Raw genomic sequence first — 22,380 nt, 5'->3', positions numbered from 1 at the left:
CTGGCAAAGTAGAGCTCTATAGGAAGTGGTCAGCTCTACTGTGACAAGAACCTGGCATTTACAGCGACATTACATGCAGAAGGAAAAAGTAAATAAATGGCAGGTTCCTGTGACTGAAGCAAAAATAATGTATTTAAACACTGTAGTTAACTAATTATCTATATACATTCCCGATTCCTACGACACTCTGCATTTCTCAAAGTGAAAAACACAGCATTTTTTTTTTTCTTCAGCTTGTGTGAAATTACCCATAGGTTATTGTTAATATTAAGATATCCCCCCTCCCCGCAACAATTTTAAAACCACTAAAAGCATTTGTTTTCTATTGATGTGTTCAAGAGCATGGGAAGTAAGACAATCTTAATTTTCTACATGTGCACCTCACATGTTTTATGGAACTATGCTTGTAGGGCAGTTTTCTCTCTGTCTATACTACAAATGTTTAAGTTTTGAATCACAAGACTTTGATTGCTAATACAATATAGTGAAAACTCAGCAGCTCGTGTTACAAGAAAGAACAGTGAAAGTAGTGAAATAGACAGTTGACATTTTTCAGACAAAGGAATAAGCAGTTCAGATGTAATTACTCTAAAATATCAAACCCCATTTGTGTTATATGGAGCAGACTGTCCAAATATGGTTTCAAGGGGTAGATTACTAAGGATATTAACTAGCTCTATTGCTCTCTCGGTCAGAGTGGTCAGTGGCTTTCACGCAAATCATTTTAAAATAACCAATGGTACTAAGTGGGGCTGATCCTTATCTCCACTAAGGGAAACCATCTAGTTTTCAACTATAACTCCCCAAACATCAGGGAAGGGTTGCTCTTCTGAATTTATATCCATCAAAGTCGCAAATTTGGAATAAATTAAGCACTTGTTTTTATCTACCCATCATAAAACCATAGTGGACACCTTCTCACAATTTGCTACATTTATATATTGGTTCCCCTTAGAACACCATCCCCATTAAAGGCTTGTAACCTTCATCAACATACATTCTCAGAGTATGGAATGCCACGGACAATCTATATAGTCACATTCCCCACCACCATATGGACAATCTCTTTAGCTTTCTTTGCTCATTAGATACAAAAGTAATGTATAGCAATTGGGAGGAGGTAACATAGATCTTTTCCAAGGTTCCGAAAGGATTGCTTTAGTTGTTTCCAAGCTATAAAGAATCAGCCATAGGACAAAGCTGGAGGTTCCAAAACATTCCTACAATATGTACAATAACAGGAGGATAAAAATACACAACACCCCCCCCCCACTCCCCAAAAAGTAAAAAGTAAACATCAATAAGAATTACTAGATTGAGACTGCATACTCTATATGCTTGCTCTTTTCAATTAAACAGAGAGACAAATGGAAGAAATTGAACACTTTCCCATCTAGAAACTCGCAATGATTGATACATAATGTATAAAACCGCTAGGTTATGCTGCATCACTGGCAAGCCAGGAGATGGGTTTAATCTGGGTAATGCATTCAGCAAAGACCCTCTATATAAACCACACAATGTCATATAAAGATTTGAACTATGCTCTGTAATCATATCTCTACAATGTAAAGAGTGCCATTGCACTACCCTGTCACTCAGTGACCCTACTATGTGTATTCCCCCCCTCTTCCTTTCTGTACTGCAACCTTTAACCCAAAAAAAAAATGCAGTAAAAGGTTTATTAAAACATAAAAAAATATCATGGACTCCAGGTGTGGAACTAATTCTATTATATTCATTCCTAAAAATGTATTCCATAATGAAAAACAAAACACATTTTAATTCACACTGACCTTGACTCCAAATGTTGGAGATAATTGTATATCGGTTGCTTCCTGGAGAAGCAGCATAGAGCAGGGGGCACCTGGATTCTTAAGCTGCCCACTTTCCTAAGAAAAAAGAAAAAGCAGAGAAAGGGACGATGGGCGACAGATTTAAAGAAAAGAAAAATTCTGAAATGCACCTGTTACCAAACTTCTTACAAGTTTTGTACAAGCCCTTTTCTTTGCCTCTTAAATCATAATCGCATCTGAAAACATCTCCAATATCTTACACCAGGTTGTCAAGTTGTACGAATGCCATGTAATTTACGGATGGTTTAAAAAAAAAAAAAATAATATACTCACATTCTCCTTATTGCTAGTATTTTTGTAGCCTCCAGAACACTTCTTAAAACTTGGGGTGCTGCATAGAAGCCGTGGCTAATTGTGAAGAGATAGGAAAGAAAAAGGACTGAATTTCAACTAAGAACACAGTTCTGGAAATTGCCTGGAGAAAACAGTACCCAAACTAAATTATTCACTTGCATGTAAAAGTGATTAGTTGCCTAGAGGTATATAAAAATAGGACTATGCTAGTTAATCAGAGTTTTGTTCCATGTTTCAAACAGAACAAATAGTAACAGCACTGTAACATCTTTTAAAGTATTAAAATAAAGGCACACTCACCAGTACAGGATTTAAGTTCTCTTTATGGCATGTTCTGTTAAAGAAAAGGAAATTCAGTATTGTAATGTAAAAGAATTTTAGATTATAACTTGGTATGGTGAGCTCATACAAAGTCATTTTGGTTAAATCCAATATCAACAATTGTTGGCAGCTTAGTCCAAAGCAAGGACAGGTTGCCAATTAGGAATGAACAATATATTTAGGAAGACACTATGTAACAGTTTAGAGAAGTTGCAGAAGGGTTTGAAGCTTTTAATAGGGTAGTAAAAAAGGGACACATTATTGGAGAATAACATACAAGTAATGGATGAGCAATGTATTTTGCCTATGCCCATCATGCTTTTCCATGGACGCATCTACCCTAAATGTAGAGTTTCACACATAGGGGGGGGGGGGGTGTTCAATTGACCACAATTTTTTTTTTCTCCCACCGCGTTAAAAAAACAAAACAAAAAAAAACTCCCGTGAGTTCTTAACTGCTATAGTGACTGTTTTAGTTAACGCAGCGTGAAAACTCGTGCAATTCAATTGAAAAAGAGGGAATCATTGTGTTTACAGGTTTTTGGGGAGTGAAGGGAAGTTAAACGCGGTCATGTATAACAGAAAAAAAAAATTAAAGGATTGCAATACATTTTCACACATTTTATTGCATTACACAACCATTCTAAGTGGGGTATTCAATTGTTCGGCTTGACGGCCGAAAAACTCGCGCTCTAAAACTATTACCGTTCATACGGTAATTGCGAGCTGAAATTCGGTAATAGTAATAGTTTTAGAGCGCGAGTTTTTCGGCCGTCAAACCGAACAATTGAATACCCCCCCCCCCTAATTGATAATATCTACATTACAGTGCTTTATTTAAATATTTTTTTTACTATAGAATGATCTATACCATGTCAAAACACATTAGTACATACATATTTGTACCAAAAACCATACATAAATATTTTTAATTATTGATTTTTATTATTTTTTTCACAAGAAAATCAACTTTTACATGTTAGGCATTACTGATAAACATAGTTTCTTTTTTTTTTTTTTTTTTTCTTTCATTATTACATGATTTCAAATTGTTTTCTTAGGTTTTTTATTTTTATCACACCCCAATAGAGGTGCGAGATAAAACAGCATATTGGCCTGTTAAACGCGCCGCATTAAAAAAACAATTGAATAGATTTTAATGCGGCTGCCTCTCTACTTTCCCTATACTTTCAATAGACCTTTTACTGGAGCACGAGAGGACCGTTTCATGAAAAAAAAACGGAGTGTTAAAAATGGAACTGAATCGCGGGTATTGTTAATCCACTTGAAAATGATAAAAAAAACAAAACAAAAAAACAAAACCATCTTTAAAATGACTTAACGCAGTCGTAAAAAAAATAAAATAAATCTGAATATTCCCCATAATGGCAACAGGCCATGATAAGATAAGATATGCATAGAAACAAAGATGTTTTAACCTAGAAACAGTTGTCTTACTGTGGAATACTCCCTACAAACATTGGAAAAAAATATTAAAAGACATTTTCTATACAAAAATAAAACAAGGTATACCACCTAGAATATGTCCTACTAACCTTTATAATGTTATATGAAGCCACAATAATAAAGTGTCAATTAAATTACAAAATTACATAAGTGAAAAAAAAAACCCAAAAAAAAAAAAAAACCATGCGTTTCACTTTTTCACTTGCAGTTAATAAAATGTTCCTATTCATGTGTTACTTAGTTATCTAATAATAATGCATTAAATACTACATCTCAGTTATTGGGATAAATACACATCATTGATGTCTATAAGAATGTGTATATTATGTAGAATACTCAAAGTAATACAATTGGTAGGCCGTGTGTATGTGTATGTATATATATATATATATATATATATATATATATATATATATATATCTATATCACACACCGTATTTAATGCTCAAAGTGGAACATCATATGTATGGGGTAAATCAAGATTTAATGAGTGATAAAGTTTATTTTTTTAATGAATTGTGCCCCCTGCAGCCAGCATTCATAGTACCTCAGACAAGCCCAGCCGTTGAATGGGGAGTAATGCGCATGAGCACTGCTGTTCCCGCTGTCTACTAGGAAACGCCACCTACTACAAACTCCTCTCCAATCAGCGCGGCGATAACACAGCCAGCAACAGCACTCACTCCTTGCTTGCAACCTTCCTTCCTCCTCTATACGATCTCCACCTTCTTGGGCGGGACCCGCTTCTCCACGCTGCCACCATGGAATTGTAAGTTTCCTGCCTGGACCCGCTCTCCTTCCATGCAGCCTTTGCTTTCTGATCTGGCTGCAGGCTTCCCCACAGCATCATTAAGTTCCCCAACGTGCACTCTTTTTTGCAGTATTCGCTCCATAAGACGCACACACTTTTCCCCCCACTTTTTTGGGGGGAAAAAGTGCGTCTTATGTAGCGAAAAATACGGTATATAATAATATATACACACATACATATACACACACTTGTCCTACCAATTGTCTAATCTCCATATATTAAAATATGGATGTCCATTTCAATTAATGAATTAGGGGACCATTTGCAATGATTTATTTCAAGATGACCTTAAGATTTTGAATGGTTAAATGTTGAGTTTTGCATACCTATTTAAAGCTACTAGCTAATTGATAAATCCATTTTTTAAGGAAATATTACTTTCAATTTCACCAGTGATGTGTGTATTGTCTTGTGCTATTAGTATATAATAATTATCGGGCCCGATGCAGACTTTAACTTTCACCAATTTGTGTAGTGTAAAATTAGGTTTTTGTACTTGGCATAAAATCTGTTTCTCTTAACACAGTTGGGGGACACTGCTCACCAAGGGGTATAGAGGGCGCTGTGTGGAGTAAGGCACTAAAAACTTGGATTGTCTGCTTCTCTCCCCTCTATGCCCTCTCCAGCTGGACAGATCAGTTATTTAACTTACCAAGCCACAAGAGAGGGCCAAATACAAAACAGAACAGACAACTGAACAGTCAGAACCAATTAAGGGTGGGAGCGCAGTGTCCCCCAACTGTGTGAAGAGAAAAATTTTACAGCCAGCACAAAAATTCTTATTTTTATTTTGCATACAGTTGGTGGACACGGCTCATCATGTGGATGTTCCAAAACGGCCCCTATGGGTGGGTGGTATGCGAAGACTGAGCTGCGTGTAAATCTTTATAGCCAAAACTGGCGATTTTTGAGGCAAAAACGTGAAACTGATGTACGTGTGAACAGAAGACCAGGTAGCTGCCTTACACAACTGTTCGACCGAGGACCCATGCCACGCCACCCAGGAAGCACTGACCGACCTGGTGTATTGAGCTGTAAAGAAGTCAGGAACCAGAGATCATCCATTTTCTGGCTGGACAGCCACGCTTATGAGCAGCATACAAACACCAGAAGATAGGTCTTTCATCCTAACGAAAGCAGTGCGAGCCACATAAATCCACAAGACTAACCAATTGTCCACTTTCGGTATGAAGACTGCCGATATGGTCGAAACCTGTTGTTCTGCCCTCTTCATGACAATGGCAAACATCTTCATGGCAAGGAAACTTCTGGTTCCTCCTTGGTGGTTGATGTAGGTCATAGCCGTTTTCTGACTGGATCCAGGACAGGTATATGCCGCAGTCAGGACTGAGCTTGGACCAGCGCATTGAAGACTGCCCACAGAGAGTAACCGCACCCCAGCCCAAAATGCTGGCGTCTGTAGTCACCACAGTCCAGTCCTACACAGAAAAGGGATGCCCCTGACAGATTTCCTGCCAGCAGCCACCACAACGGCGACATACGCATCACAGGCAGAGAAACGATTTCCAAATGGGGGGTCCGATCTTGACCATTTTGCAAGGATCTCTTGCTGGAAGGTCTGAGTGAAATTCAGCAAATTCATCTGCCTCAAAACAAGACACCAGGTGTCCCATCAGCTTCATGCACTGATGGATGGACACGCGCTCGACACACAATGTCTCTTACTGGTGCCGAATTGTTCGAATCTTGCCAGAAGGTTTTCTTGCCTCCAGACACCTGGTGTCTAACAAAAGGCCCAGGAACACCATGCGCTGGATAGGAACAAGACTGAACTTCTTGAAGTTGATGACCCAGCCATGTGATTGCAGTGAGTCTGTTGTCAGGTGCAAATGGGACTGAAGAGAGGCATACTGCTTTTTTCCCCAGGAGGTCATAGAGGTATAAATCTTTACCCCCTGCATACTCAACTGCACCACCATGACTGTCATCACCTTCATGAACCTTCGCTGTAGCCACACCAAAAGGGAAGAGCCATGAACTGGAAGTGGGTGTGATCCACCGTAAACCTTAGGAGACTGGTGACCCGCCCAGATGGGTTTACGAAGTTAAGAATTATGATCAAACAAATGGATTTCCTCCGAAAACCGGGTACACTCACGTGGGTGTTGAGGGTCTTTAGTTTCAGTAAAGGCCAGAAGGACGAATCTGGTTTCTTTATGAGGAAGAGGTGCGAGTAATAATCAAGACCCTGTTGCTCTTGAAGAACAATCACTCCTGACACCACCAGGGACTGGATGGCACCCTGAAGGCCACTTTCCTGATTCAATCTCTGGGAAGGTGAGTGGACATGAAACACGGTGGATAAGTCCCCACAAGGTCTAGGAATTACCCCCTGGTCACCAGATCCCTTACCCAAGCATCTGTAGTAGAACGGACAAACTGACTCCTGAAAAAGCAGTTGGCAAGGGCCCACCACCGAAGTTTCTGGTGGAGGAAGCAGAGTCATGCAGATTGCTTTGCGATTGGCTTGGGCGCAGGATGTCGTTCTGTCCAAGCCTGTCTCCTTCACTGGGCCTCTCGAGGAGGAAACCCCGGATCTTCCAACAAAGCGAAAGGGGAGAAAATGTTTGCCCTTTGCTTTGGGAGCAGTCACAGAAAGATAAGAACTTATACTGCCAGTAGCCTGAGAAATTAACTTTTCCAAAGCCTGACCAAACACTAAGCCATAGTAAGACAGGGCCCTCCAGGGCTCTTTTGGATTCTGCATCCACCTCCCAAGACTGGAGCCAGAGCGTGCGTCTGGCCGCCACTGCCAAGAATGAACTCCAGGACACACCATAACCTGCGTCTTGAACAGCATCTCCCAGGTAATCAGCAGCATCTTTACTATGTTCCGCCAGAGGGAACTGATCAGTTCTAGCCAAACCTTACTGGATGCCATCACTCAGGGTGAGAGCCCATATTTCCACCCCCTTGATAACCCATGTTGCCGCCATTATGGGGTGCAGAAAAGTACCAGATGCTAAATAGCTTTCGCAATCCCTTTTCATTTCCTGTTCTTGCCGTCTCTTAAGGTAGCAGCACTTGGAAGGAGGGCAGCGAACTTAACCAAATTCGTTATGGGAGCATCTACACTCAGTTGAGTGCCCCATGACACAACCTTCGTATCTGGTAAAGGATAAAGACGATACCTTCTTGGCATCTGAAAACAGTTATTTGGCTTCCTCCCAAATTTCTAAAAATTGGGGAAAGGACAGATAAAACAGGGACACTTGGGGAGCCACCTGTTCAACTTCCATATTAAGGGCCCATCTGATCGCCAAGGTCAGGTCTTCTACTCCCTGCCTACAGGAGGAGTCACCCTCCCAGGCTGACAGATCCTCATTATCTGACTCTCCCTGTACTTCCCCCATCCTCCTGTATGGACAGTTCCGCATCAGAGTCCACCAGGTCCTGGGGCAGGGTGTGACTTTCACTGTCTACCAGTAGATGAGATCTGTAACATTCTCTCTAGGGAAGCAGATACTCTCACCTATCCCTGGACTGACCGAAAGATTCAGCATCCAGGAAGGTTCTCAGGATACCCCTGATAGATCAGGAAGCAACGGAGAGGCCTGTCCTGAAGGAAGTGCATCTGAGGACTGTATACCCAGAGAAGGGTTAATAAAGGTATTCGTACCTACCGTCCCCAAATGTTTAGTGTCTCACTGGACTGTACAAGTTCTCTAGTCCAGACTGGCTCCACCACATCAGCTGCACCCCCTGAGGAACGTAGGCTCAGTTCCTCAGACTCACAAGCTGTGCACAGGCCATCTGGGTCTGACTGTTCATCTGACAATTTTGTCACTGAGCAACCTGCTGCAGCTTTGGACATGGAAACGGTCCCTCTTTCTGACATAATGCAAAAGAGAATAGCAAGGAAAATGAGACACTGTAGAACACTCAGAGTAGTCTAACAGTATATACACAACCAGTGATAAATGTATGTAAGTGTGTGATGGAACCACTATACAGATATACAGTCATGGCCAAAAGTTTTGAAAATGACACAAATATTGGTTTTCACAAAGTTTGCTGCTTCAGTGTTTATAGACCTTTTTGTCAGATGGTATATATGCTATGGTATACTGAAGTAAAATTAAAAGCATTTCATAAGTGTCAAACGCTTTTATTGACAATTACATTTAGTTTATGGAAACAGTCAATATTTGCAGTGTTGGCCCTTCTTTTTGAAGACCTCTGCAATTCGCTCTGGCATGCTGTCAATCAACTTCTGGGCCACATACTGACTGATGGCCACCCATTCTTGCCTAATCAATGCTTGGAGTTTGCCAGAATTTGTGGGTTTTTGTTTGTCCATCTGCCTCTTGAAGATTGACCACAAGTTCTCAATGGGATTAAGGTCTGGGGAGTTTCCTAGCCATGGACCCAAAATTTTGATATTTTGATCCCTGAGCCACTTCGTTAGCACTTTTGCCTTATGGCAACGTGCTCCATCATGCTGGAAAAGGCATTGTTCGTCACCAAACTGTTCTTGGATGGTTGGGAGAAGTTTCTCTTTGAGGATGTTTTGGTACCACTCCCTTGGCTGAGAAATAACACCACACATGAATGGTCTCAGGATGCTTTACAGTTGGCATGACAGAGGACTGATGATAGCACTCGCCTTTCCTACTCCGGACAAGCGTTTTTCCAGATGCCCCAAACAATCTGAAAAAGGAATAGGATTCATTAGAGAAAATGACTTTAGCCCAGTCCTCAGTAGTCCAATCCCTGTACCTTTTGCAGAATATCAGTCTGTCCCTGATATTTTTCCTGGAGAAGTGGCTTCTCTGCTGGCCTTCATGACACCAGGCCATCCTCCAAAAGTCTTCGCCTTACTGTGCATGCAGATACACTCAGACCTGCCTGCTGCCATTCCTGAGCAAGCTCTGCACTGGTGGTGCCCCGATCCCACAACTAAATCAATTTTAGGAGTCTGTCCTGGTGCTTACTGGATTTTCTTGTGCGCCCTGAAGCCTTCTTCACAACGATAGAACCTCTCTCCTTGAGGTACTTGAGGATCCGATAAATGGTTGATTTAGGTACAATCTGTGAAGCCCTTTTTGTGCAACGCAATGATGACTGCACGTGTTTCCTTGCACATAACTATGGTTAACAGAGGAAGAACAATGATTTCAAGCACGACCCTCCTTTTAAAGCTTCCAGTCTGTTATTCTAACTTAATGAGCATGACAGAGTGGTCTCCAGTCTTGTCCTCGTCAACAGTCTCACCTGTGTTAACGAGAGAAGTGACCTGATGCCAGCTTGTCCTTTTGTGGCAGGGCTGAAATGCAGTGGAAATATTTTTGGGATAAAGTTCATTGTCATGACAATGAAGTACTTAATTGCAATTCATCTGATCACTCTTCCTGACATTCTGGAGTCATGCAAATTGGCATCATAAAAACTGAGGCAGCAGACTTTGTGAAAAATAATATTGATGCCATTCTCAAAACCTTTAGCCATGACTGTATATGTATATGATAGTGTACAAGCCCTATGGTAGGAACCAGAGCAGACACTGCTATAAAATAGGAGAGTACAGAATAGAAGTGAAAGGCAACACAATCACACTGTTCAAAATACATTTACAGCAGAAAAATAAATCTCATATGAAATTCTACTTTCATTCATACGAGAGGAGTGTTATAGCTGTTGAATTATAGCAGACGCATTTCTATCAAAACACATTAACAAACTTTTATTGTGCTTATGACTTGGTTGTATGTGTGTGTGTGTGTGTGTGTGTGTGTGGTAAACCTGGTGTATATGCTGCAGGTGTAGATTTGGACACATCTTGAGATGCCTACAACTCAGCGTATTGGTGTAAATACGCTATTTTTATGGGCAGTAATTTATGCCCAACATGCATCCAGCTCAGCATCAGGTCATGTTTATGTATAAAAAGATTGTGACTTTTCTAAGGATGAGACTTATAGGCTTATACACCTATTACCCTTGTCAGCACCCACCTCTAAAACATTGTACTGTAGAGGCTTATGACGTTTTCTACCAATGTATTGGCTTAATATATTTGTGTGCTGCAATTTCACAGATTGGGTACGCTTTAACGATGACGATAAATCCGAGGAGGCCTACAAAAAAAATCTGATTGCAATATACACAGACTTATCTGAAAACCGAACCTGCAGATTTCTGATCGCACCAGGATGCTGTCAGTAACTCTGTTCAAATAGACAGCTCTTCGGCAGTAGACATTGACGTCAGTGCAACCTCCATCAATGTTAATTTAAAGCAGCAATGTTGGGATCCCGCAGGTCAAGCATTTAAACAGTTAACGGGCGGAGTTCCGAAATTGCAGCTTTAAATTAACATTGATGGAGGTCGCACCGACGTCAAAGTCTACTGCCGGAGAGCGGTCTATTTGGACTGAGTTGCTGTCAGTATCCTGCTGTGTATATTGCAATCGTTTTTTTGTCAAATCAGATTTTTTTTTTGCATGCCTCCTCTTTGTCGGATTTATTGTCATCGTTAAAACGATGACCACTGAATTTAACTATATTAAACAGTGAATGAAACAAACATCAAAAGGGCAGAAAGTGTACATTTTTAACTATAACCTTTAGCCAAGGGGACGAGATCACAACCAGGAAATTATAGACCTGTAAGCCTGACATCAATAGTGGGGAAACTACTGGAAGATATTTTAAGGGATAGTATTCAGGATTACTTGGTGCACAACAAGATTATTAGTGGGAATCAACATAGATTTGTGAGGGATAGGTCATGTCAAACTAATCTAATTAGTTTCTACGAGGAAGTTAGTGGAAACGTAGTCCAGGGCAGCACAGTAGATGTGGTCTACTTAGATTTTGCAAAGGCCTTTGATACAGTGCCACACAAGAGGTTGGTTTACAAAATTAGGGAACTGGGTCTAGGAATCAACATTTGTACTTGGATCGAAAACTGGTTAGAGAATAGGGAACAGAGTTGTGATAAATGGAACATTTTCTAATTGGTCAAAGGTCTTAAGTGGAGTACCTCAAGGTTCCGTGCTGGAGCCACTCCTTTTTAATATATTCATTAATGACCTTGATGATGGTTTAGAGAGTAAAGTTTCTATTTTTGCAGATGACACTAAACTCTAAAGTAATAAAATCAGAGCAAGATGTAGCTTCTCTACAGAGGGACTTAAATAAACTGGAGGATTGGGCGGCCAAATGGAATATGAGGTTTAACAGATAAAGGTAAGGTTATGCATTCAGGGGTCAAAAACAAGAACGCAATCTATAAATTAAATGGAATTAATTTATGAGAATCTATAATGGAAAAGGATTTGGGAGTGCTCGTAGACAGTAGACTTCGCAATAGTGCTCAATGTTAAGCAGCAGCTGCAAGGGCAAACAAAGTATTGGCATGCATTAAAAGGGGCATAGATTCAAGGGAAGACAGTGTAATTTTGCCACTGTATAAATCGTTGGTAAGACCTCATCTTGAATATGCAGTACAGTTCTGGGCACCACTCTATAAAAAAAGATAATTTGGAACTGGAAAGGCGACAAAATTGATAAAGGGTATGGAGTCATTAAGTTATGAGGAAAGGTTAGCCAGTTTAGGCATGTTTACTTTAGAAAAGAGGAGTCTAAGGGGAGATATGATTACTATGTACAACTACATTAGGGGTCAATACAGAGCTTTCATGGGAACTTTTTACCCCAAGGACTATACACAGGACACGTGGTCACCCCCTAAGGTTAGAGGAGAGGAAATTTCACAACCAGCAAAGGAAGGAGTTCTTTACAGTAAGGGCAGTCAAGATATGGAATTCATTGCCAGGGAAGCAGGGCCATCTTAACAACATTATGGGCCCCCGGGCAAAGCAGTGGATATAGATATATAGATGTATACAGATACAGATATAGATATATGGAGATAGAGATAGATAGATGTACTTGCTCAGTGACCCTTGAAGGTTTTTTTTGCAGGATTATTTATTCTCATTAAGAGCCGTGCCTATGGGGCCCCCTTGCCCGTGGGGCCCCTGCCCATCGTGCCCAATGGAAAAGATGGCCCTGCAGGTAAGTTTGTGATGGCAGATTCAATAGATATGTTTAAGAAAGGGTTAGACAAATTTTTAGAGGAAAGGTGTATCCAGGGATACGACCATTAATTAAAATGGAGGGTAGTAGTGGATATAGGGTAAAAATAGGAATGCAATATTGAGTCTGGGGGGAATTTCACAAATGAAACAGATTAGCGGTTGCTTACTCTGGATCAATTTCAAATATAAGTGCAGGATCGCAGGAGATCCAAAATAGGTTGAACTTGATGGAATGGTGTCTTTTTTCAACCTCATCAACTATGTTACTAACCAAATATTTTTATTTTTTTTTCTAATAAGTGAATACCAAGAAAAGTAACACATGAACAGTAGAAAACAAAACAATACTTACTTTGTTATCTTTTCAGGTTCTGGTGTAAAACTGCTAAACAATGACAAATAATTAGAAAATTGTTTCAGTAAAATGTTTTAATATTACAGCTTGTTAATAAACAAAGTAAAATTTTTTATATATATATATACTTCATCTCTGTTATACTGTATTTGTCTTTAAACTTCTCTATGCAGGTCTAAAATTGTTTCACCAATTGAATACTTAAGATGTGTGAAACCTTCACCAGTATGTAAGTGTACATCTACATAATCACACCATCCATCTACATGTGCCACAGCAATTTATATTCAGAAACAAAAAAACAAACAGAAAAACACTTCACAATTCAGGCAATATTAATTTAGTTAAAATCTACAGTATTGTGAAAAAATAGCTCTACCACAATACAAACAAAAAGTTTGTAATATAGTCTCTGAGCCATCATTCAAGAGGTTCTCCATATTGTTCAACATTGTTTTGTTTTCTATTAGAGATCAATGGTCTTAGATGCTTCACATGACTTTAAAAACACAAGCAGATCATTTATTGAACACGCAACACACCACTGGAAGCGGGTCATTAGAAAGCCTTTAACATGATTTAGGCATGTTTCAATATTATACACAGAAAGTCTGTATCTGGCACAGAGGTAAGTATAGTTTAAGACAGGAGAAAGTTGTGCGACTACTTACAAGTCATCAAGCTGGACGCACTGTGGCTTTGGAGAGTCTCCCTTACCTGCAGCACACACACACACACACACACACGAGAAAAAAAATAAATAAATATGTTTAAAAAACTATTTTAGTAGGAAGTATATGAATTAGTGAGTGAAAAACACTTGACAATTCCAGGAATTTTTACACAAATCGTTCCAAAATACCTTAATATGGTTATGAAAGAAAAAAAGAAAAAAGAAACCAATAGCACTTCCACTTTTGGATAACCCCTGCTGCTTAGAGAAAACCCTACTTATGTACCCCTGTAATGATCGAACTCTAGGAGGTATATTTACTATGCAGCATTTACATAGAACTACCAATTCCTGACGCTTTGACATAATTTTCATCAAATGGCAATTGTATTAAATACAAAACCTGATGGGCTTTGCCTTTTATAAAATTGATGTACTTAAAAAAAGGACTTCAAATGTGACGGGAATCGGCAGTTCTATAGAAAAGCTATAGTAAATACACCCCTAGGACTGTTACCAGACAGCAGTTGTGCATAGCTTATAATCTTACAGCAAAATTGTAATGCCAAGCTTAACAGTTTTATTATTAATGGACTGGTGATCAACTTCTATGTCCCTCCCTAGGAGTTCTGGTGTAGTTTGACACAGAACCAGTAACATGGCAATTGTAGATGCATTAATCAGCATTTTGCAAAATTTGTACAAGGTCTGAAACAAAATGCAAAGAATATGCCAAAAAAGTAGACAATCTGCAGATATTCCTAGACTACCACTTCAACAACTATATACCACTCTACTCTTAAATTCATTTTCACACACACACAAGTCTAAGCAGTCAAGCAAACAATCCGTGTTCTTTATGAAACAGATTACAGAATTGTTTTGGTTTTTTTTTAAAAACCATTAACAGTAAAGTGCCAGTCTAGAACTCTAAACTATACCACTTCTCCTCAGTCATCATTTAATAAGTGTTGTTCCTTTTTAGGACCTGCAAATCAATAGCCCTCTTTAGCATGGTATTCTCTGTTTTATTTGTGTTGCTGGCAGTGTAACACAATAGGCTATCTTTCACTACTAATAAACACTAAATGGCAATACATCATAAAAGTCAAGTTTACTATTGAGATAAAAAACTGAAGATGCACCACTGTACTCCAGAAAGCTAGCATGCAGTAACAGCATAAGAAACACTATTACAGGACAGACAGCAGAATTGGCAGGCAGCTACAGTAAGGAACAAGCTGCCCATCTCAATCAGTTAGCTGTGCAGAAAGGCTATCCTGTTTTTTTTGAATTTTTGAAGCAATTAAAATAGTTTTGATTTACTATTGTAGTTTCAGTAAAATAATTTACCTGCCATAGTTTTAACTGGAGACACAAAAGTTTGCAATCCAGCGTCATCCCCACTCAAATTTGACAGATCCAAGCAACGTTTAGGGGTCTCACTGCATTAAAAAATAAGAAAGGAAAGGATGACACAAAACAAGCATTAATATTCAGAAAGGGAGTGCAAAGCAGAACACGACTTTGAAAGTTTCCAGGCATGCATATCCAACAGGGTTGAATAAGAAATGACGACAGTCATAATACAAAAACCCTCATATGTGATGCAACACTCCTGTGCAAATAACCTCTTACCTGCAGTAGTCATATATAACATGGGGTCCCTGGATTTTTTATAGATGAAGACCCTGGTTCTAGGTGAGCAATAAAGAGGGTGAATGAGGGTTGTATACGTTTTTTTTATTTCAATAGACATAATTTTAACACTTGTGTGTGTTTTATTCAAATTTTCCTAGGTGCACTACAGGTCCGAGCATACCCTGGCAGCCATGGGTACGCTGGTACTTGTGGTAAGCAATTTTTTTTTTTTTTTTGCAGATCCGATCTCCCTAGGGAATCCAGCCCTATACTGAACAGCCTAGGGGTGGTTTGACATTATGGCAGAGAGACCCCACACTGCGGATTTCCCTGCTATAGTGCCTCTAGCCTAGGCTGGCAGCACTAGGGTTGGTTAAGCTGTTGGGGGTGGGAGGGGGGAGAGTTTGGGGAACACAAAAAAAAAATAAAAAAAATGTATTGCCGTTTTCATTTGTTTATTTACGTCGACATTTCTGGCTACATCCCATGCTACAAAAGAAATGGGTTACCTTAGTAATACAAGTGAGGACAGTAAACAAAAAAAAAAAACAACAAAACAATGACTACCACATTGTATATTTAAAAATAAATACATACACACTGCAAAGTTTCACAATCTAGCCAACACAGCATAAAACGGAGATAAAAACTGTGAAAAACTGTGTTCATGACCTAAGAATACCACGAGCGCCAGACTTCATGGATGCAAGTCTACTGCAGACAAGATGTGAAGCTGCTGACAAATATAAACAGTGCCTCACCATGAAATTATTGCTGTGGAAAACCTAGGGGAAGGGGGAGGATCTTTAACAATGTAGTCACATAGTCAAAGTATGGCATATTTAAATGTGCTAAAAGGACTTAGTTTTTTTAATTCACAGTTGCTTTAAAATAAAATCAATAGATCCAGATCACACTACAAGGAAGAAAGCTAGGAGTATAAATATTTTGGCACTCTACTCTTAAACACTGCATTATAAAATATCGGGATCAACTTTAAAATAAAATATGCATTTTATACCTACAGGAAAAAAAAAATGTATCTAAAACTTGTTTACTCCTGTTGTCATATATGCAGGACCAGCAGAACATTCACATACACAACACTTGCGTAATATTTACCCATTGAAGGTGCACAAGTTACTGAAGCCCATAGCGAGATCAGTGATCGGCGTTAAAGGTTGCTCTGGAGAAAATGTAACAGATGCATCTCTGTCCCTCAGCAGGTTTAGTACCATTCGACAATTTGTGCGGAAATTAAGACTAGACGAGGACTTTGATGGGCCATCTGATGACATGGAATGATTCTCTGCCATGACTTCACTTGTCTTCAACACTTTTAAGTGACTTGGGGGGGCTAGTGAGGACATAAATATATGAACATTTATAAAAACCACTGTTGTCAAAATAAACACATTGAGACTATACTGCAAACACTGATGCCAACCATACACTCTGTAGAAGACTGGTAGTAGGTTTACTGCTGGTATCATTTTATGGTAATTTGTATAGATTTGCTCTTATCCGTTTCCTTAAAGTTAGATACAGGTAGGGAATATTTCATCTGGAAAACCCATTTGGGGCAGGACACAGAAGCAGACAGAAAGAAAAGTAAGTAATTGCTGCTGCTTGTGACTATGCCATACACATGGACATGATCAGTGAGTGCTTCATCCCACAGAAACTGTGAGAAGCATTGCTACACAAGGTAATAAGGAGGAAAATGTAGTGTAGGGACAGATGTAGGTCTTAAATTATTTTTGAAGACTGTTTATTGAATGAATAAAAAAAAAAAAAAAAAAAATCATAATAGAAGGCATGGTCAAGAAGTTGTTATAAAATTATATAAGTAGACACAACAAACTGAGATAAGTTTAACAAAACAGTTTATGATTGGATGATAATGAGCAGATGCAGAAAGTGTGGAAGGGGTGGGCGAGGGAGTAAAGAAGGATGAGAGAGAATGGCAGAGAAGTAGAGACTGAACGAAGAGGAGGGGGGATGATTAATTTGGATTTAAGAGGTGGATGGGATGAAAAAAGGGAAACCCTCTCATATAGATGCACCCCAAAAGTGCACCAGGGTTGAGGATGTCCAGCACTCTCATAATGGCCTCAGGGTATTAGAAAGTCAGAGTGGGTAGATTATGATGTTGCACACATACTATCCAAATGTTAAAGAAAGAGGATTAAGAGTCCCTGAGAATATGTCTACTATTTTGTATGTAAACCAGATGATTTTAATGGCCACAGAAAGGGAATGGAGCACAAGTTCCTACAAAGCACAGCTATTTGTCAGGCGGCCAGTCTCAAAATGAGTTTGGTGTGATTTTGGGGCTTGTATGAGTTGCATTGGACAAACAGCTGCGCAAGACAACCCTAAAACGTCCACCTTGGGGGGGGGGGGGGGGCGGGGGGAGAAAAGGGAGCGCCTTAGGAAAATATCTTCATAGGTGGTAGTGCAACTTTATTGCACAGTCAAATATACTTATCAATATTATAACGACGAAAATTGACTTTACATGGTAGTATACAGTACAGTTTGTTTCATAAAATTTGGTCAGACAGATTACTATAGTAAAGAATTGACACCTATACATACAACACAAACCTAATCAATATCTGTATGCACAGATTACATTTCATTGTTCACTCCTTAAGCCTTAAATAAATAACTTTGTACCCATGTTCTTTAGATATTATAAATATTATAGTACTTTACATAACTTATGGCACATTCATGTCTGAACACTAAATCACTGAGGTATATCATTAGACCGAAAATTTAAAACTATTATTTCTCAATACATACAAGACAACTATAAAGTACATTTGTATTAAAATCTTGTTCACTGCTAACATGGGGCTGCCATTTTTAGCAGAAAGAAATCCTACTATTGTCTCTATGTCTCCACAATAGAATGCATTGAGAAAAACGGGTTTGGATATGTTAGAACAGGAGTTTGTTTGCTTTTTTTGTCTTACACCTGAGCCAGTAACACTTACCAGTCCACAATCTGACTACAAACATTATGCTCATGATCCAAACACATGAAAATAGGGATTTTAAAGGAGAGTACAAAAATCTTATAGTCTCTTAAGTCCTATTGGGGGACACTGCAAAACATGGGGGACGTACCAAAGCTGCCCCTAAGGGAGAGATTGCTCTGACACGGCTGCACTCAAGACCTTACGGCCAAAGCTAGCATCCCGAGACGCAAAACCCTGTGGTCTGTAAAATTTTACAAAAGTGTGGACAGAAGACCACGCAACTGCCCTGCACAGCTGTTCAGCTGAAGCTCCATGAGGCGCATACCAAGAGGCACCTACCGCCCTGGTTGAGTGAGCAGACAAAAAGTCTGGCACCGGCCTACCTGCCTTCATATAAGCCAACTTGATGGTGTAAATGATCCAACGGGCTAAAGACACCTTGGAGGTAGGCCAACCACGTCATACAATACAATAAGATCTGTGGTTTTGTGCAAACCCACAGAGCGGGCTACGGAACACTTAAGGGCCCTAACCACGTCTAACAATAGTAAAGGACTGATCTAAAGACCTAGACTACGGAGCGAAAGCAGGAACTATTGTTTCTTGATTCATGTGAAATTGAGAAAACTAAGAACAAAAGGAGGGCTTGGTACAAAGCACCACCCAGTCCTCATGGAAAACAAGGAAGGGGGGGGGGGGGGGCGACACAAAGTATCCAGCTCAGATACTTGCTGTGCCGAAGACACTGCCAGCAGAAATGCCACTTTCCAAGTGAGATACCGAAGACCCGTTGAATATAAAAGTTCAAATGGTTGTTGGACCAATGCCTGAAGAACCAGGTTCAGATTCCATGGTTCCACCAGGTGTACAAATGGGGGAAGAATGTGAAGCGCTCCCTGTAGGAGAGTGTGAACTTCTGGTAAAAGCCATCTTGCGCTGGAAGTAAATAGACAGGGTGGAAACTTGCAACATCAAGGAGGCTAAATGCAATCCCTTGACTAAACCTGCCTGAAGGAAGGCTAGTAACCTAGAAAGTTTAAGCCGCGACGAGTGAAATTGGTGCGTTTCACACCAAAGAACAAAGTCTTCGAGATTCTGTAATAATTTTTCGCAGGAGATGGCTTTCTGACTTTGATCATGGTTTTCACAACCACTGTAGAAAACCCTTTAACTGTCAAAATCATGGTTTCAATAGCCACACTGTCAAAGCCAACTGACCTAATGAGTAGCATTGAAGAGGACCTTGAGTGAGTAGGTCTGGAAGAAGAGGCGATCGAAATCAGGGTTGTATTACCATTCCCAGAAGGTTCGAGTACCAAGCTAGGCGCAGCCAGTCTGGGGCCACAGTATTCATGTATATGTTAGGGAATTTAGACCGTAAGCTCCAATGGGGCAGGGACTGATGTGAATGAGTTCTCTGTACAGTGCTGCGGAATTAGTGGCGCTATATAAATAACTGATGATGATCTGTCGCTGAACAACCCCACCGTTGAAATAGGAGATCAAACTCTTCCTAATGTAGAGACTATTCTCCTGGGTAAACCTTGATGCGGCTGATAAAATCTGCTTCCCAGTATTCCACACCAGGAATGTAGATTGCTGAAATGACAGGAATGTGTCGCTCCGTCCACAGCATTACCCTGTTGAATTCTTTCATGGCCCTGCACTGCGAGTGCCGCCATGATAGTGTATGTAGGCGACTTCTGTCCTATTGTCCGATTGCACTCCGACTGTTTTTTCCTGCAGAAAAACCTGTGCCTGCACTAGCACATTGTAGATGGCCCTTCGCTCCAGAACACTGATTGGGAGAGACATCTCCAGAGGGTCCCACGAACCCTGAAATCTCTGAGTTAAGATGAACCCTCCCCATCCCAACAGACTTGCATCTGTGGTGACAACTGTCCACCGCCATATTTGGAAGGATCGACCTCTGGAGAGGCTAGACCTGTTCAGCCACCAGGCAAGGGACTGTCTTACAGGAGAAAGACTGATCATCTGTCTGTCCAGGTGCAAATGAGACTTTGACCATTTTCGCAGTAGTTCCCACTGAAAAACTCTCGAGTGGAACTGAGCATAGATTACGGCTTTGAATACTGAAACCATTGTGCCCAGCAGTTTCATAGAGCTACGGAGAGAGACTTTTCTTTTCAAGAGTTCCCTAATTTTTTTCTGCAGTGAGTGAATCTTGTCCTGCAGTAGAAATAGCTTCTGACACCTGGTATCGAAATTCAGGCCTAGAAAGCACATTGTTTGCACTGGTATTAGGGAGAACTTCGGGCGATTATCCAACTATGAGCCTCCAAGAAGGATATGGTTGTTTGAAGATCCTGGGATAGAATTTTGTAAGACGGAGGCTTTGACAAGAAGATAGTCCAAGTAAAGTATTACTGCGATACCCTGAGAGCGGACACTGGACGCCATGACTGCCATCACCTTGGTAAAAACCCTTTATGCGGTAGCTAGACCAGAGGGTAACGCCCTGAACTGGCAATGGTCGTCTGGTATTGCAAATCTTGTAAACGTTGATGTCCCTGCCATATAGGAACACGAAGATACAAGTCCTTTATGTCCAGGGAAGCCAAGAATTCTCCCTGTTCCATGCTCGCAATGATCGACCTGAGGGACTCCATTTTAAACTTTAGTACTCTGACCTGAAGATTGAGGACCTGAGTCATTAAGGAGAGTAAGACAAAAAAAAAAAAAAGGAGTAAATGTTCTCCGGGACAAACCATGTTACAATGCAAGAGGTGCAAATGAGTTTATTATTTTGCACATAAGTTAAATGCTGGCTGTTTTTTCATGTAGCACACATACTTGATAGCTATATTTTTAGACTGAAATTTAAAGTTGATCTAGGACATGCCCTACCCCAACTATAAATCTGTCCCCACATTTTAAATTTACCTCCCCTTCCCCTCCAAAGCAACATGGTTTTGCCAGGCAAAAAGTTACTCCTTTATGCTTTGCTCTCCTTAATGACTCAGGGCCTGAGATTTTAAATTTAGGATTGGTTTGAAAGAGCCATCCAGCTTTGGGACAAGGAAGAGGTTGGAGTAAAACCCCAAACCTTTTTCTACTGGTGAAACTTGAATAATCACCTCTGACTCCAACAGGTTGTGGATCACTACTTGCAGAGCCCTGCATCGGAGTCCACAGTTTGGAGGCCAAAGGTGAAATATCAGTTGCGAGGAAAATGGGTCAGGGCTATGATATATCCCTATATATTGCTTCAGATATGAGCTGGTAAAAGCTATCTCCAAATAGGGATACTCCATCAAATGGGACTGCATCCAGTGTGCATTTACAATCTGTGTCCGCGGACCAAGATCGCAGCCACAAGGAGCATCTAGCAGCTATAATGTTTGCCGAAAGCTTTGCGGTAATAGAGCTAACATCCAGAGAAACCTGACCCATGAAGTCAGAAGCCTCTCTGATATGGTCTGTCAAATTAATAATTCATCTGCAGGAGAACCATCTCAGATTCCTTTAGCTAGCTGCTCTGCCCAAGATTGAATGGACTTATTTACACAGGTTACAGACATACCAGGTCTAAAAATTGCTCTGTTCGGCATATGAAGCCGCTGGTACTAACAAATCACATTTCTTGTCTGTGGTATCTTTAAGTGAAACTCTCTCCTTCACTGGCAAGGTAGTGGTTCAGGTCAACCTAGCTATGGGGGGGGCGGGGGGGGGGGGGGGGGTGGGGTGTCTACTTTTGGGAGAGTGTCCCACTTTTAAGAGTCTTTTACCGGTAGAGGATTCTAAATTTTCCCGGCATGTGAAAACGGCTTTTGGGTTTGTTCCATGTCGCCGCAATCATATCCATTAATTGAGGAGAAGGAGGAAGGGCAATAAGCAGTTTCATCTGTCTTTTAAAAAGTGAGAAACCAGCACCATGTGAAACCTC

The 22,380-nt window shown here is 40.3% G+C and overlaps 1 protein-coding gene across 2 annotated transcripts in view; it reads right to left on the bottom strand.

Moving 5' to 3' along the window:
- Nucleotides 1–22,380, bottom strand: part of CDC25C (cell division cycle 25C) — a 53,022-nt gene that overhangs the window by 27,203 nt on the left and 3,439 nt on the right. Inside the window, exons 3-9 of one of the 2 annotated variants that reach the window (XM_075209101.1) lie at nt 16,606–16,840; nt 15,196–15,287; nt 13,841–13,886; nt 13,167–13,199; nt 2,451–2,484; nt 2,130–2,204; nt 1,797–1,892 (exon numbers count right to left, since the gene is read on the bottom strand). In XM_075209101.1, coding sequence (XP_075065202.1) covers nt 1,797–1,892; nt 2,130–2,204; nt 2,451–2,484; nt 13,167–13,199; nt 13,841–13,886; nt 15,196–15,287; nt 16,606–16,799 — 570 coding nt within the window. In that variant the 5' untranslated portion in view covers nt 16,800–16,840. Of the gene's footprint in view, nt 1–1,796; nt 1,893–2,129; nt 2,205–2,450; nt 2,485–13,166; nt 13,200–13,840; nt 13,887–15,195; nt 15,288–16,605; nt 16,841–22,380 lie in introns of those variants that run through there. The other variant, XM_075209102.1, reaches the window with a different exon arrangement.

This window comes from Mixophyes fleayi, chromosome 4, assembly GCF_038048845.1.
Source record: "Mixophyes fleayi isolate aMixFle1 chromosome 4, aMixFle1.hap1, whole genome shotgun sequence".
Classification (NCBI taxonomy): Eukaryota; Metazoa; Chordata; class Amphibia; order Anura; family Limnodynastidae; genus Mixophyes; species Mixophyes fleayi.
The sequence above is the reverse complement of the archived record's forward strand: the minus strand, read 5'-3'. Positions and strand labels throughout refer to the sequence as shown.